This window comes from Eurypyga helias, unplaced genomic scaffold (genome assembly GCF_000690775.1).
Source record: "Eurypyga helias isolate BGI_N326 unplaced genomic scaffold, ASM69077v1 scaffold34952, whole genome shotgun sequence".
Lineage (NCBI taxonomy): Eukaryota > Metazoa > Chordata > Aves > Eurypygiformes > Eurypygidae > Eurypyga > Eurypyga helias.
This window is the reverse complement of record NW_010237342.1, coordinates 1,039-18,414: the sequence shown is the minus strand read 5'-3', so window position 1 is coordinate 18,414 and position 17,376 is coordinate 1,039. Positions and strand designations below refer to the sequence as shown.

At 42.7% G+C, this 17,376-nt stretch overlaps 1 protein-coding gene across 1 annotated transcript; it reads right to left on the bottom strand.

The window, feature by feature from the left end:
- Window positions 1-4,538: 4,538 nt before the first annotated feature.
- On the bottom strand, window positions 4,539-17,057 carry RNF128 (ring finger protein 128, E3 ubiquitin protein ligase; the record flags this gene model as incomplete). The annotated part of the gene is made up of 6 exons (XM_010147429.1): window positions 4,539-4,711; window positions 6,211-6,379; window positions 7,199-7,295; window positions 9,739-9,821; window positions 10,414-10,485; window positions 16,810-17,057. Coding segments are annotated over 6 exons (788 nt in total), but the record flags the coding sequence as incomplete, so codon positions are not given.
- Window positions 17,058-17,376: the final 319 nt, after the last annotated feature.

Below are 17,376 nucleotides of genomic sequence, written 5' to 3'. Positions count from 1 at the left end.
TTGGGACTGAATACAGATTGAACTAATGCTACCCTTCTTTTTACCTGTTTTTATAGCAGAGTAGAAAGCAACAAATTTCTGGTGCTTTACCTTTACTAGAAAGGAAAAATGAATTAAAAGTCATTAGCCAGGATGTGGTAACACAGTTAAAACATTAATGAGAGAAGGCAAACGATTCCTAGATACACTAGCACATCGCTCTTCACGAGGCAGTTTCTTCAATCCCTCCCTTGAAGTGACAGAGAGGAACAGACATTAACGGGTTCCTGGAGCTTTACCAGCCAAACTGACTGAGTGATTCCTGCATGGATGCTGCTCTTCTAAGAGCATTCCAAGAGAAGGTGTTTACCATTTAATTTTCCCCAATTAGTCAAGCCCTGGTATAGGAAATACCTATTAAGGATCTAAGACAGGACTTCTAATTCTAGTGCTAACTGTAAGGAGAGATGCCCTTGGCATTTCAGACCCAGAGCTTGACTTTTGGTGTCTCACACAAACTGGACATATTAGGACATGTGTTGCTTTCTTATGTAAGATTCAAACTTTGTTAATTGCATAAAAACTTAACAGTACAATGCCATTGCGGGAAAAATGCCCTGTTTTGTTTTCCTCTCCCTTGGTTCAAGGTCTTGAATGTCTTCCTTTTTTTCCAATTCCCTCTGGCACTGGAGATTCTTAACCAAATTCTATTAAGATGCAAAGAGTGCCCCTGAATCAGCTTGGAGGAATTTATTTATAGGCACTTAAATTCTTTCTTAATCAGTGCACAATCATCTTACAGTCTAATCAATGCATTCTACAGCAACAGAGATCCACTTAATGCTGCAGAATTTTTCTTTCACTGTATTAAAGACTGGCTAGAAATGGTAAATTACTTCCCTTGAGTAACCATAGCCAAGATTATATAAATAGATAAATAGCTATATAAATAAATTTTGTCTTTACTCTGTATTACCAACAGTTGAACAACCACTGCAGAGAATTCCATAGTTGTTATTCACAGTGGGTGAACAGCCCGATTTGTTTTCAAGTTTCCCTTGCAGCCAAAATTAAATTGCCAAAGCCAGTAGATTTTCTTTCATCTGCTGGTTTTGGCTGGGATCCAGCTAATTTTGGGGCTATGTTTTGGATTTGTGCTGGAAACAGTGCTGATAACCAAACACAGAATGAAATTACATTAAATCACACAGCAAAGGGAGATGTCTATGTTTATTCTGTTAGGTCATTGGACAAGTGCAGATCTTTCCATCTAAGGACTGAGATGGACTAAATATCTCAATTTTATGAGAAAAATCCAACCATCCTTTTGACTTCAACTGCTTTTATGTGTTTGCAGCCCCTCATCACTAGTCTTGTTTTCCATTAAGCAAAAATCTCAGCTATAGCTACCTTTCTATAGGGACATCTGAAAATTTTCCTCAACATGTGCAAATTGTATTATTTTGGTTTGGGATTTAAAATAAAATCCTGCTGCTGTAAAGCCTGGTTTACAAGAAAGCACGGTAATCTAGCACCAGTTGACAAGGCTTCCTTTCCTGCAGAGATAAAAAATCTTTCCTAGGCCCCCTTCCAGAGCATGCAAGCATTTGAGTGAAGTATCTAGATCAGAGCTTTCCTGGGGGAGAGATAAATGACAGCAGCAAGTAAACACTTGGGAGATGATGCTGGAACCTGTTTGGCTTTCTCTTTGGGGGCAGAATAATTGACATGTCTGTGTGACTCAGGGGGAATATTAAGAGAGTCAAGAGGCACATGTTTTAGCAACCATTGCCACTCATGGGCACACAATTTCCAGCATCTTACTTGCTGTATATATAGTTGGTATATAGCAAACCCCCAAACTATTGCACAATAGCAGCAAGCTTGCATTGATTTTCAGGGACAGCCCTATTCCCAGGCACATTCTCGTTTGCATCTTGCTTAAAGGGAAGAGTCTATCATGCCATCGTGCACGTATATGTATATATGTATACCTAACACTGAGCCAGTTGAGCCTGTAGAATCACCCAAATAAATAAAAAAGTCTGCTGTTCTCTAAGCAGGGTCAGCTAAAGACAGCTGCTATCCATGGAAACTTGAAAATACAAAGTGAGAGTGGAGCTTTGAAACTTCTTTAAAGCAGGTAGAACTGTAGCAATGTTCTCAAAGGGGAAAATCTCTGCAGAGTTCAGTGAAATAAGAAAGTGGGGTTTTTTTCCAAAGTCAGACAGCAACAGACCCAAGTTCAGTATCATAGACTGAATGCATGAGATTTGCATATTTTAATTTTTCAACAAAAAAACCTTGCATAGCTAATATTTACAGATAAATCTGCACACACAGGAACGTGGGAGACTTGCAGGTTTAACTGCAAAACCAGAGAAGGCTTATATTTTTCTGCCTCAGAAACTGTTCAGGTACAAAGACTGCATTTATTCCTTTACAGCAATTCACATTTGATACAAGAATCTTAATATCTTCTTGAACATCAGTAGAAGTGCCTTAAGCTCAGACATCGAGCTGTTGACCACAACTCTCCAGTTCCTTATCCACCAAGCAGTCCATCCGTGAAATCCTTGCCTCTGCAGTTCAGAGACAAGGATGTCACACATGACAGTGTTGAATACTTTGCCCAAGTCCAGGTAGATGGCATCGATTGCTCTTCCTTTATCCACCAAAATCGTGACCCCACCAGATTCGTCAGGCACGATCTGCCCTTGGTGAAGCCACGTTGGCTGTCACCAATTACCTCCTCATTTTCCACGTACCTTAGCATAGTTACCAGGACAATCTGCTCCATGATCTTGCCAAGCACAGAGGTAAGACTGACTGGTCTGTAGTACCCCTTTTTCCCTTTTTAAAGATGGGGATTATGTTTCCCTTTTTCCCAGCCAGTGGAACTTCACCAGACCGCCACAACTTCTTGAATATGATGGACAGGGGTTTCGTAACCTCACCTTTCCCTTCCAGAGCTTCATCCCATGGAACTCTGCCAATCAATTCCCTGAAGAGGCTAAAGTCTGCTCTCCTGAAGACCAGGGCAGCAAGCTTGATGCACACTCCTCACCTCCTTAAGGATCTCAAACTCCACCATTTGCTGAAATGAGCACCACATTCCCCCCCAGCCCCTTGCTGTGGGCGAGAACAAGGTCCAGCACAGCATCCCTCCTTGTCAGCTCCTCTATCACTTGGGGAAGGCAGTTACCAATACGTTCCAGGAACCTCCTGGTTTGCCTGTGCCCTGCCATATTGTCCCTCCAACAGGGGAGGTACTAGAGCAAATTCAGCCTCTGTTTCCCTGTACAAGCTGGTAATCAACATTTAAAGTCAGTCAGGGTCATCAAAATATAGTTTTATTTACATTTCCATATTCAAATTCAATACAAATCACAAAATATTTACAACTATTTTAACTGTACTATAGATAAGAAAATGCATTGCTTTTCCCCTCCAGATTCAACAGGACTTTATTGCGGGCTTTAAGACAAAAGTTCTGCTAACATTAGAAACAAGCCATGGATATGGAGATTAAAAAATAAAGTGCATCTGTAAGATGTCCTTAGTTACCTTACCTGGGCAAGGCCCTACACTTACTCTCGAGGCACCCAGTGCTCCTCCTCGACCCCAGTTCAACTCCCCCCAGATGGTAGACAGCTCTCATCTGTTCTGTTCACAGGACATCAGCTCTCCGTGCAGCTTTAGCACACGGGCAAGACAATGCACAGCAACAGTCCAGCGTTTTGCAGAGGCTGGATCATTTTCTGAACAAAACACAACAGATCCTTTGGGAAGAAATCTGTCTTTTCATCTTTAGTTCAGTCTTCCTGAAGTCATCCCAGACTCTCACAAAGCCAGAGCTCTGCCATACTGCTGGTGCTAGAGATGGTTGTAACTCCAAAAATCATGGAGGATCTTTCAGACTGCCTAATATTAACAGGTTTGAAAAGTTTCTGCAATTGTTCCCTTTACAGTATTGTGCAAGTCAGGTGTGGCCTGTCAGCCTGCAGCTCTCTTTTTCCCTTTAGGAATGCATGGTTGGCCAGCTGGAGTTGAGAGGTAGAGAATCAATCTGTTTACTACAGAACCAAAGACACTGGGCAAAATCCAGTTTGACAGACATTAGTTCGTACTGTCTCCTATCAGATTAGTGCACTGAAGTATTAAATACAGTGTTGCTTTAAACTAACCTCTGTCTGGTAAGTAAGTATTAGACCAGATCAATTTGTTTACAATGAAAATCCACTTGAATTAAAACAATAAACAACAAAAACCCCAAGTCAAAACAATTTCCAGTAGAGAGAGCTATGACATAAAGCATCTTCTCCTTATTTAAATGACTTAAACACCAAGGAAAAGCTTTGCTGAAGATGGAACTTGTGTTTTAGTGTTAAAATCTGATGTTTTTCTTTATATTTAAGAGCTTTATCTGAAGAGTCCTAAAACTAAATTCCACATGGGAGACGCAGTTTTAAAGAATGGCAAACCATACAATTGTAATTTGCAGCCATTGCCAAGGTCATGTTTTTTCTGCTACAGTCTTGCACTATTTGGTACACACAATGGAAGGAGGTAGCTCCCTGCAGAAGGCTTACACCAGGTTGCTGGGCGTGTTCTTAGGAACTGACTTCAGGAACTTGTGTTTCATCTGCCTCAAAACTTGGGTTGTCAGCGTGTGGAAGGACATCGATAGCGGAGGGCTGGGACTCGTTGTTTACAAGTTGCATGTTGTCATCTGTCCAGAATAAAACCAAGAAAAGACAAGTTAAGGAGCATCACAGGCAAGCTTTACTACCTTAAACCAAGCCACACTGGCCTCATTTCCACAAGCCCACTGCAGTGGTCTTCTCCCAGCACTGTTTCCTGCAGAGTGGGAAATCCAAGCCTGTACTCCAACTACTACTCTCCTGCTGCCCTCAAGAGCTTGTGAGCCCATTCTTGACACTACCTGTCATTTCTAGAGGTATCTGCTTGGCTCTGGAGATCACCCCTCACCAATGCTGAGCAAGCCTAGGTTGTGTGCTCAAGTCGCAGAGGTCATCTGAGGCTACAAAATTCAACTGTAAGGAGACTGGCAATTCTCATAACTTTAGGGCTGCTGAAGACAGGCATCAGGAACAAATTCCAGAGAGTAGGTTCAGGATAAAAGGTGAGACACAGGCTGATTCAGAGAGGAAGGCCTTCTCCCTGCAGACTAACCTTGTTCAGCTGATGTGTGTGTCCTCACCACTCAAGGTGAGAATACACAAAGGCCTGAGACACATAACTAATCTAGCATCACTTCAGTTGCTTATAGGGATGCAAGTTCAACTCCTGGTGTTTAGCTTATAGAAAGTGCCCTCTGCTCTACCGGGGTGCCTAAATGGGACACTCCTGCAGACACATCACTCATTGGAGCAATGTGTCCCACCAGCATCAGGCAGCAAATCCCACACTTTCCTATCAGCTGGGCTTCCCACAGAAAATCTAAGCAGATGCAGCCAGAGCATCCCTTTCACCTCTGAAAGCTTCCCCACTTACTCCTCTTCAAGGACATTCCACAATCCAAGGAATAGTTACTTTCATTTCTTTACCTGGAACCTTTCAATTTTTAACAGTCAACAGCAACACTGAGCATGTGTTGGCAAAGTTGAGCACTAAGAAGACATATTCAATTAGTTTGCCCTTGTTCAAAAATATAAGGTATTCTGAAAAGCTGATAGGCTTTTCCAATTAGAATTCCCTGAATTCTCTGAGTTTAAGGATGACTCAGCCTTGGAAAAACCCTGAAATTCAATTGAAGAATTTGTCATCTCTATTTTGCACCATCTAAGCTAGAGAAGGACTGACACCCCAAAGGTTTTCTCTAAGTAATTAACTACTTAAAGCAGACAGATCTGGTGGTAAAGAAGCATTCACTTATCCAAATGAAACCTCCAATAAGAAAACAAGATGAGGGACATCTTCCAAAAAAATCTTTGTCCTGTAAGTAACCAGCCTCTGATTTTCAACTACTTTTCATAGACTTCAGTTTTTAATTCACATTTAGGTTCTGTTTCATTTGAAAACAAAGACTACACATGACAGCCAAGTACTAAGACAAAAAGATTAAGACTACCCTGAAAACCAAGGTATTTAAATACCTTGGTTTGTGAGTTGTTATCACTGCCTTGATAACAACTCACAAACCCCCCTAATTCACAGCATAAGCAAGTGTAATGCAATCTAGCAAGACAGATGGAACAGTAGACGTACTTTCTGATGGTGCATGTTCCTCCAGAACAGACTCATCTGCTCCTTGCACAGAAGCATATCCAGATGATGCTGTTTCACTATGATTATCCTCTTCATTAACTGTAGAGACATTTGATGTCCCACTGGATACTGTGGCTTGCACAGACACAGCCTCTTCTTCCACATCCATCTTTGTGAAAAGAGAGAAAACGGTTAAGTTACAACTTTGTAGGAGGCTGCATCTTTCCAAAAGACCAATGCCTGCAAGGACTGGAGTCTAGTGAACCCAGAAAAAAATTAGAAAAAAAAAAGCTCTGCTGTTAATCTCCAGCTTCATAAGTGAAAACCAGTTACAGCCTAATTAAGCAGGAAGTTTAATGTAGCTTCTGCATTCTACAGCCAGCTCTTCCCTTTCACTACCGAGAACAAGGAAAAGAGATTATTCCTTCCACTCAGCGCAGATTTCCCTCCCCCAGGCAAACTCTGGAATACATTTTAGCTGGTCCAGGCCACATCAAGCATTGGAAACAGCATCTTTCACTGGCACTTGCCACAACAAGCAGTTGCAGAACACATAGGAAATTCCTTATGTACCCTAGGAAGCCATGTGGCTCCAGGAAAACCACACATGCTAACACATTCACTTTTCAAGGACTCTGGGTACTTAGCAACTGAATAGAGGTTGGTTTCAGGGACAGTAGAGTTGTCAAAGTCTGCCTGAAGCTTTGAGACTGCAAGCGCAGGAGTTGAGAAACACTTCAGACAGGCATTACAATCAGGTTTGGTTGATGTTCTGCCCAAGGCTCTAGATGATACCAACTCAGGCCAGGTCACCTGCAGGCTTCGCTAAAGGGGACACAGCCATTAGTCCTGCAGCATCTCACCAGGGACATGGCAATGCCTCTGCTTACCTTCGGCACTCTAGAGGCAGCACGAAATAGCTCAATATGTGGCTACTACATTAGCATAATACTGATAGTGGCACCTGCCACTAAGACTACTGGCTTACCTCAACTCCCAAAACTTTGAGTATGTCACATTTGCACATCGGGCATGTCCTGTGTTCCAGAAGCCAAGGGTCGATGCAGTTCTTATGGAAGAGATGGCTGGTGGAAGACGATAACCACAAGTTAGGATTCCCACCAGGAAAACTGTTTATGTGGCAGCTACAAAGGCCCATTTAGAAACACTAATAATTTATTCTTTTTAGAATGGATTACCTTATTTTGCCACTACTTTGCTCAAAGTTGTGGACTGTTGATCTCTCAATCTGTAGCTGGTTTATGCTTACCAGTATCTCTCTACAGCTTGCCAGAATCCAGCATGATCATCTTTACTACATCAGTCTTAAGCTTTTTTTTTTAAATCCATGTACATATCCCAGCTGATAATTTAACAAAAATATTGACATCTCAGCCTTAGTTTTAAGGTTAACTTTTGTCATGTAAATGGAGATGACTAAATAGCACTTGTTTCTGTTAAAAGCCCATGGAAAAGTCATCTCAAAGTTGCATTCTCAAGATAAACTATACTCCCACACATTTGCTTTGTCTATGCAGTAAATGTATTGGAAGTGGATATTTTGCAGGCTGTGTACTCAAGAAAGTAAATATAGTTCAGCCACTACAGATGCAAATGTGTGCATCTACGAAGACGCTCAATTCTACAATGGGTCTGAATTAGGCCACAGATTTAGCAGGATGACTTGAAATCCTGTGATCTGCCTGTTCCCACAGGCTGAATAGAAATAGCAAGGCAGACAGGCACTTAATCAGAACCCTATTATGAGACAAATGCAGAGATCACCATGTGCAGTGCTCAGTATCTTGTGCCCCAGTATGGTACCAGGATTCTCCAATTCAGCCCACATAACCAGCACCTTCTTCCAGCTGCACCAACATAACATCTAGAAAGTACAACCTGAAACTTCCTCGATGCGTGACTATTTTAAATGCTTGGACTTAACACTGGTCTTGTGTGCCTCTGCTACTATAAATGCCTTCAGTTTGACTATCTGAACAAGAATGCCTTCTGCAAATACACACACCCCAAATGCTTAGATACCACTGATGTGACTCACAGGAGCATTCAATTGCTTGTTTCTTTCATGGATATAGTCAAATGCTTTCAGCAAGTAGGGTCTCAGTGTTGAGGCCAACCACGTTCTTGCAGTAAATATCAGCTTACAACTTGTGAGAGAGATATTTTAATATGGTTGATACTGGCAGAGATCACCACTGGTGAAGATTATCAAGTAGATGCATTCACCTTAAGCTAGTGCCTCTTACAGCTACAGTTGGGCCAAAGAGGAATAAAACATCACAAATGCATGTTAAAGCTGTCTCAGAGCAAAGCCTAAAGCAGCGAATTTGTCTATAAAGCATACATTCAAAAGAAGTGACCTCCCTCTTAATCCAGTAAGTCATGCTTTGTTTGCAAGTTCATACAGGATTAGCAGGGTTTATAGGGAAATAATGAGAAGTCAGGTGTCCTATCAGCCAAAAGTATCTAGAGCCTGTCGAAATGCTTCTGTACTTGTGGGACTTCCTTGATTACTCAACAGGACTACCCATAAATGTAAAACCTGACAAGACAACTGAAAAATCATTAACACACATGCCTGAAAACTTATTCACGTTTGGAGGTTTTTTTCCTAAACTATTAGGCATTAGATCACAGAAGTCTGTTGCTAACACCTTAACAGGCCAACTTCTTGATACCAAATCAGCTTAGAAGACCTGCTGCTTGGGAGCAGCTCAGATTTGCTATTGTTTGAGAAATGTCATTGCTCAGCACACAACAGCAGCTACAGGTTTTTCCATTCTTCAGAACTTGATTTTTCCTAAGTCAAAATTTTTCCATGTGCTTTTTTGTAACCCTCCCCAAGGGTTACAAAACCTTTTCCCATACAAAATCAGTGCATTTCAACTTTGCAGCCCTCTGATTTTAGAAGTTTGTGGAGCAGTCCCACGCAGCAGGCACAGTACAATACTGGGCTTCCACAGATCAGCAGTGAGACACAACAGTAGAGAACTCTAGAAAAATAAACTGCTATAGCTCTATTTCAGTATCTATTTCAGATGATGCACAGAAGAACAGAAATGCTTTCTTCTAAACTACCAAGGTTAGCGTGGTTTAACGAGTTTAGCAGGATCGTGACCCTCCTAGTAACCAGTAAGCTAAATGGCAAGAAATGGGCAAAGTTTTGCCAGTTATCTGCAATTTAGAGGTACCATTCTTAGACACCAGCAAAGGAAGAAATCTTTAAAAAGCCCTGGCATCTGCTGGCAAGGCACTGTTGTCTGCCAAATTACACTTGTCAATCCACTCACAGGGGAAGTTATGAACACAGGCCATCAGGGCACACTACAAGTGTGTATTTACACAGTTCCTGTCGTTCAAAACACTGTTTGACAGAGATTCAAGAATTCTTGCTGTGCCACAGCTTGATTACAGTTTGATCAGCTTTGTTAACATAGCAGAAGGAACAACCAGTAAGAGGCATGCTTCCAGATTTTGGATGAAGGGGCAGTTTGGAAGACAACTTACTTGCAAGTCAGAACACGCACGACTTCGTTGGGCTTGTACAGCTCCATGCACACGACACAGGTGTCTTCGTCAGGACCAGTTTCCTAAAACAATGAAATGAATGTACAGCATTAACAGACTTGGGAAGTTTCACTTGAATTACAGACAGATTTATTGCAGACAAAGGGGTCTAGCTAAAGCCATCTAGAACAGCTTCCGTATACAGACACATTGGCGGGTTACTCATAGTCAAGTTGACAATTTAACAGAAGCACTGAAAGTTTAATCCCACGGTTTAGAAATCCAGCTGCAAAACATCATGGGATTATTTGAGGCACTACTTTAGGGGTTTCGAAACTGTTCCCTCCAGTTTTAGTTACAAAAAGGATAGCCAGGGAAACTGATTAGAAATACTTGTCTAACCTTAAGCATCCACACTGGCAAATTAGGACCTCTGTCCTCAGCAAGACTACAAGCAAGCAACTTAAAAAAACAATAATCTGGTTAAAAAGAGCGTGCAAATTTGAAAGTCTTGCACCCTGGAAAAGAAGCTGGTCTGAAAGAGGAACCATCTCTGGCAGAGATGGTTATGGGCTCAGAGTCCTGCATCCTGCTCCAGGACCAAGGACCACTCTCTGGGTTCTGTGCAAAGGGTGCGCTGTAACCTTGCTCGGGAGATGGCAGGATCAGCCTTACCTTGTCCCCTTGCTTCAGGGTGCGCAGCTCTAACTGTTCAATGGCCTTCTTGGCCCTGGCCTTTAGTTGTTGCTGTAATGGAAAGCAGTCCTGGTTAAACAATCATTTCTCTGAAGCGGTGGTTACTAATACTTTCCAAGGTGCCTACTGCAAGCAGGCACCAGTTTTCTAACCCAGGTGTTATCAAAACAAGCCAAGTAAGCATGACCATGCTATTTAGAGACAACATGAAACAGAGTTTTGGGACATACTGAAGTCGTTATTGATTCTGGATGACACACAAACAAGGCATTTGCATATGATTTGGTTTTACCTAACCTTTACACAAAGCACAGGAATTTCAAGGGTTTCTTCTTTGAGAAGAGGCAAGATAATACCTTAATCAGCTTAGACCTAGCCAAAACAAACAGAAGCCTTAAAACTGACTTAGTACAGAAGACCTAACACTGAGTCTGACCATCAATAATTTTAACTGCTCAACTTCATGACAACTTCCTGGCATAAGCTCACATCCTGATGAAAGGTGAGATTCTTTCGCAATCAGCTCAGCTACCACCGACACACCCCGAACTAGCCCTCTGCCACAACTGCTTTATCCAGCACGCCAGCCGCTCAGGAGCCTCCTGGCACCCGCTGCTCCTGCCAAGTGGAAGAACGCAGTTTTATCTCAATATTGGTTCAAAGCAACATGCACAAAAAAAAAAAAAAGAGGGCTGAGATTTCTCCCCCTTGACACAAGGTGGGAAACAAATCAGGTGGATTACGTGGCAGCTTTAATGAAAGCAGAGGAAGCATTCCCCTTCATGCAATGATTTGCTTGCTGCCAGGACAGCAGGGCAGAGAGGAGCAGGCAGCAGATGCCCAGCTTGCCTGGCAACTGTTGCTGGACTGTCCAAGCTGCCACTGCAAAGCATTTAATTAGCACAAGAACTAACATCTCTGTTTAAAGGTCACAGGTTGGTGCTATTCCACCAACACAAGTATGACTGTCCTCTCCCTCCCTGGTACACTTACTGCCTCAGGACACGGAGGTGTATCAGGCAGCTCTGTCCCAACGTGGCACTTTTCTTAGGGACAGACTAGACGCAGGTTTTGTGGCTAACCAAAAATTCTCTTCCCAGTTCAGCTGCTCAGCACAGGAAACCTGCCCTGTCAGCTTTCCAGCATTAATACCCCTTAAGCATTCTAGTTCACTCACAAGAATCTTTCCCGGGATGAAGGTGCAGTGCTGGTGGCACAAGTACAGAAGGAACAAGGGGCTGGCAGGCTGCTGCTGACACCTAACAGAGTCAGCAAGAATCGTTGATTCAAGTCTGCGTAAGATTCCACGTGCTGAAGCTGTTAATGGCAAACAGGTTGATTTATAGGTCTGCTGGGACCACAAAGAGCTTTGGTGCAAAATCAGCAGTTTGCGTATCTGCATTGGTTTGGCTTCCTAAGATACAGCATTAATATGCACGCTTTGGGGAGTTCAGTTGTTAAAACGTATCAACTATTATCAAGGAAGAGATGCCTACAATCCAAGCGTGAATGATGCAAACAAGTTTTCAGGTACATTTTTAGGAACAAGACCTGGTTAATTTTTTTTTTGAGGCTTGTAAATTCTTCTGCTTAAAGACATCAATATATATTTCCATGCCTCACTTAAGAGTAACTTGAAAATTATATTCCCCTTGTCACACGGAAGCAGCCACACTCTCGCCTCAGTAAACACTGAGGCCCCGAACAGTTTTGGCAGCAAACATGGCAACATCAACAGAGCAGGAACGCAGCAATATTAGTACTTCTCGTGTGCGGCCAGGACTGTCAGTGCTACTTGTTATTAACTGAGAACCAAACTTTCTAGGAATGTACTCCCTCATACCTTATCTAATCTACACATCTAATGTCAGGCCAAGCACATTAGACAGGACCCAACTGGCTGTATCATTAATAATTTACTGAAACAATATTTTAGGATTTGCCTAGGCACAAGATTAACTGCTCTTCATGAAACGCACAAATGGCAAAGTCACCTTTAACATTGATTTGTGGTTAAGTACAGCAGAACACCCCTCGGGGGGATGGAGAAAGCTTGAAAGAGGAAGCTTTTTATTGAATAGCCTACCAGGAGATCCAGGATACTTGAGCTTGGAATGTCAAACCCTTTTGTGAAGTAAAGTTTTTCAAGCAAACATTAAATGTTAATGACATGAAAAGTCTAGAAGCTCACTAAAGTTCAGACGGGGTTTTGGGGGGGAGGCGGGGAATAAAATAAAATAGGCTTACATAACAGGATCTCATCCTAACTCCTATCTAGGCTCTGGCATGTTGAAGTAGAGAGGTACTTAACTGGGAGAACTAGGTCTGCTGTTGCTTAGTCCTCAATTTTCCTTAGTCCAGTGCTGCCGATTTTATTTCCAACCCTCCCTGCATAAGCATTGTCATGGCAATGCAGACTGGCAAGCTTTAAAGGAGGTCAAGGAACTCTTGCTTTTCTCCAGTAAGCTAAGGAAGTTCTCCCCCACAGGTAGCTGCTGCCATAAAACCAGTTCTGAATTATGGAAAGTTGAGCAACTCATCTCCTCCAAAGCCATTAATTAGGTCATTTCTCAGCTGTAACATCTAATCTTTATGCAATCAATGGAAGTGAAGACTTGAGCTTAAATTAGAAACCAGGCCACAGATAACATCACTGACCATTTGGCATTATTAAGAAAGGTTAATATATTGGGGAACTGAATTTGCCAGTACTTTTCTGACTAAGAAGGCAGCAAGCCAGCTACCACAGTTGCCTTGTTTTTTCACCTTGCTCACAGGCCACACGATGCAGTAGGATCGCAGAAGTGGAGACTTGAATTTCAAGCCCAGAAGAAAATCCGCATTCAGATAAACTGTTTGCAACACGCTATTCTTGAGCTATGGCTCATGAGGCAAAAGCTACTCCATTTTAACTCACAGTTAGGACAGATGTGCTACTAAACTTATGTTTTCACTTGAATCGCACCATAACAAGAGTGGCTCTTTTTTTTTTTTAAGAAAAAGCCTTTACACTGTTACATTATTGACTTATATGCAGCTCCTGCTCAAGCCAAGTGAGAGACAGCTGCTGTCTTGAAAATTCTGCAGAGAAGGTGTTTAAAACCTGGGTTATATGTGATCAAGCCATCCAGAAAGACTGCCTTCACCAGGAGCAGTAAGTAGCCGTAGCAAGAAGTACAGAAACTGTACTGGCAAGTGGTGAAGTTTAAAGGTACCCAACAGCATGGCTGTCTGTAACACAACAAACCGCTTCAGACAGTGCTGAAGTCTCAGAATTTTCCTCAAGCCAAAAGAAGGAAAAACACATTGCCAAGATGGGAATACCTGGAAGCCATCCAATTCAAGCAAGGGTTGCTACTCGTCCCATGGATGAATGAAATGTGTATCTAGCCAGGCTCTTGTTTTCTAAAAGCCTTTGAGGAAGAGACAGCACATCTAGAAAACTGTCTCCCCCCTTTCTGCTCTACCCCTTAGTGAGCAAGCGAGACTCAGGCTTCATCACTCTCTTCAGTCCAGGGACTGTGGCTCAGTTCACGGGAACAAGCCAAACATTCAGGAACCTGAACATACAAGAGACAAGCTGCAGAGCATCATTATCACACAGCACAATTAGCTGTTCACAGCCCTCTGTGGAGCGTTTGTTTCAGTTCAAGTGGTGGACTGACTTTTTTAAAGACTCCTCACACAACAGCAATATAATCCCTCAGGGAAGGACAAAACAGAGACAGATACTTTGAAGAGCAGTAACACCATGTAAAGGGATGCATTCAGAACAGCAGTTCACTTCCGAGAGAGGGAAAATTCTTAATACTTAACTATCACACTTGACTGTTTCCTAAAGACACCTCCAAAAAGAATGCATAACCCTTAGACATCTGTGCAATAAAGGAGATGAAACACACTACTCCACCAAATAACAGACTGGAAACTTGGATTGCCGGGAGGTCAAAGGGCTGAATGATGACAGCAAAGCTCCCCATGTAGTCTGCAAGCTGATTAACTGTTTGACTAATATTCAGTATTTCATGGAATCAAAGCAGTTAAGACTCAAACTTGGGATATACACTGAAAATCCAATCAGCTGGCCAACAGGGAACACTAATCACTTTTTGGTAGTTCACCTTCACTAACAAGAACTTTCTTGTTATTCTTTGCTTATCTAATCACTGTGAGGTCAGTTTGTAGATGCCATCATATAAAAACAATTGAAAACAATTCTGGATTGTCTTGAGTTTCACTTTTAAAAAACAGTACATTTCTACCCCCTGATAGCAGAAAAACTTTCTTCTATTCTTATAGTTTATAAAGCACTTTTTAAGGCTCCTTAACTTCAGTTTGGCTGAAATCATGTGGAACTGGCACGTCATTTATCAACGTTATTTTTCAATCTACAGTAAACTCCTTGTGCACACAGAGTCCAAGACAGAAAGCGTCTGTGAAGGTGCTAGCCGAGCAGACTGGATTTTCCCAGTACATCTACCACCGAGGCATTAACAACATTTGCAGCTTGTCGAAAGCCCAATAGCTCAGAATAGAGCTGGACTTCCACAACTACTCTGTTAAACATCTTCAAAGGAAGAAAAATTTCCATGTGACATGACAAACAGTGTCTTTTGCAGACCAGCTTCTAGGGCACCCAGATTTGTTTGGCACTGAACAGAGTTCTCATACTGGGGTAGGTGCCAAGGAATGAAAGAGGGAATTCGTCAGCAGGAGACAGGGTGCATCTCCGTCCACAGATGTCAGCATCAAGTTCGAGCTCCATGGCATCCCTCATGAAAGGTACCATGGAGGCAACTCCAAAGGACATCCAGGAGTGGCAGTGCTACATCTCCCAGTCAGATGACAACTTCCAATACTCTCTTTCAACTACTCCCTTCCTATATCCTTACGCCACTCCCACGTATGGCATAACACCAGAACATGCCAACGGCCTAAACCAGGGCACTTAGAGGAAGCCTAGTCCAGAGGTTGAGGCAGACACAGCATAGACAAGGCACCAATACAGTTTCAGCTCACTGTTAATCTCTGGTCTCAGTAAGGATCGAGTCATCTGACCGTCATCCACAAGATTAAACAACAGGATTTCAGAACACAGACTTGACTAAGTTAGGTTCTGCAGTTCCTAGAGAGAACCCAATGTGGCCAATATTTGAACCAGGCATTCAACTCCAGGACGGCTGCTGTCATTCACCCTAGCTAGTCTCGTGGTCTGACAGTGATGGTTCTGCACATTAACATTTTAAAGCAGCCAGTCCTGAAGTGTTACACAGAAGCCTGAAACCAGCCTGAATTTCAACACCTGAGTCCAGCATCTTACTTCCTCAGCTTATTTCTGAGGATCTTCCTCAAGGGCCCCGAAATCTCCAGAACAGCAGAGCAGCTCTGCTGCTGCACAAGACCTGTCCTACTGAGAAGTTCATCACTACTTTAACTCTCTAGCCACTCAGCCAGAGATAATGCACATACTCTGAGCCCACGTAGAATGAAATGCTTGTGCAATTGCTGTCTGTAGAAGAGGATTCTAACTCTTCTTTCAGAGTTCAGGTCACTCCTGCAACAAGCGCTGCAAATACCAATGGTCTCCTTTGTAACGCAGCTGTGAGGGCAAGGCTGAAGTGGCACATCTGAGCCACTCAGATCCTGTTCCTGCTGCTGCCCATCATCTTTGGCAGATGTCACACCAGGACTTCATTCTCACTTTTAAGGCTTTTGCTTAAGCTGAAGCATCAGGTATAAGGCAGGTCTGATCAGGCTGAAGACAAAGCTGCAAGCATTAGTCTCACCAACTGATCAGATTATTGCACTGACAAGAGTTAATTGGAAACAACTCATTAGCAACTCCCTGCCTTGGATTTAAAGGGAACACAACTTAACAGTGCTTTTTTTCAACTCCTAATTGAGGCTGTCACTGCCATTCTCAGAAAGCAGCTTTCAACAGGCAGCCGTTTCCGAACTTGTGGTCTACGGAAAGGCGGCCAAAGTCGTGCACCGCTTTGCCGACACTCGGCGTCGTGTCTCACATTACAGCTAGCACACAGGCAGTGCTATGTGGGAAGTGTGAGGGTCAGCTAAAAGCAGTTTAGCGCTCTCACCTCCTCCAATCCATCAGCTTTACGGCTGCGCTGCGGGTCAGCGAGTAAAATTTGTAGGAGACAAAGTTAGCTAAATGTGATCAATTGCTTTCTTCAGACAGTTTGTTGTTTCTTTCAAAAGTTTTAAGCTGTTTTAAGATATGCCTCTTAGCAGTTTAGAGATCACACTCCTTCCTGTGGAATGAGCTAATTCAGTACTTTTGGTGTTCAAGCAAAAGCCCTCAAGATCCACAGCATGGATCGTGGGTACAGAAAAAGGTAATGGCACACACAGACTCACCTGATTCTTGGACTGGTGTCTTGCAATCCTGAGTCTCCGAAGAGAATAAAAAATAAAGTAGCCCATGGTTGCTGCGGTGACAATGAAAAATGACACGGAGATGAAGAAGATGGAGTACTGATTTATCCATGGGCCGTGCTTCTTCCCCAGTTCAATGACCATAGTCACTTTCAAGCCACTCTCAATCCGGTGCAAGATCTCCATGCCTTTCAGGTTGCCAATCATAATTGCAACGATGCTTCTGGCACCTGCAAAGGAGAAGGGGAAACCAGGCTTAGTTCCCAGGTCATTGTCTTACATGTTCCGGTTCAAGTGCTAAAGAACAGACTGGAAAGTTTCTAGCTTGCATTTGCAGATTCAACATGAATTGATGGACTAAGTGTCATCTCCACATGCTTCTTCAGCTGAAGATTATGCCCTATGAGCTCCGTGAGTGAACCATATTTAGAATTCATTCCTCTCCATGGCACCCATCATTCCCACATGGGACATGCACTGTCATTATTTTAGACTCAACACTTCGGCAATTTACCTTTTAACATGCCTTTGAACTACATCAAGTCAAAT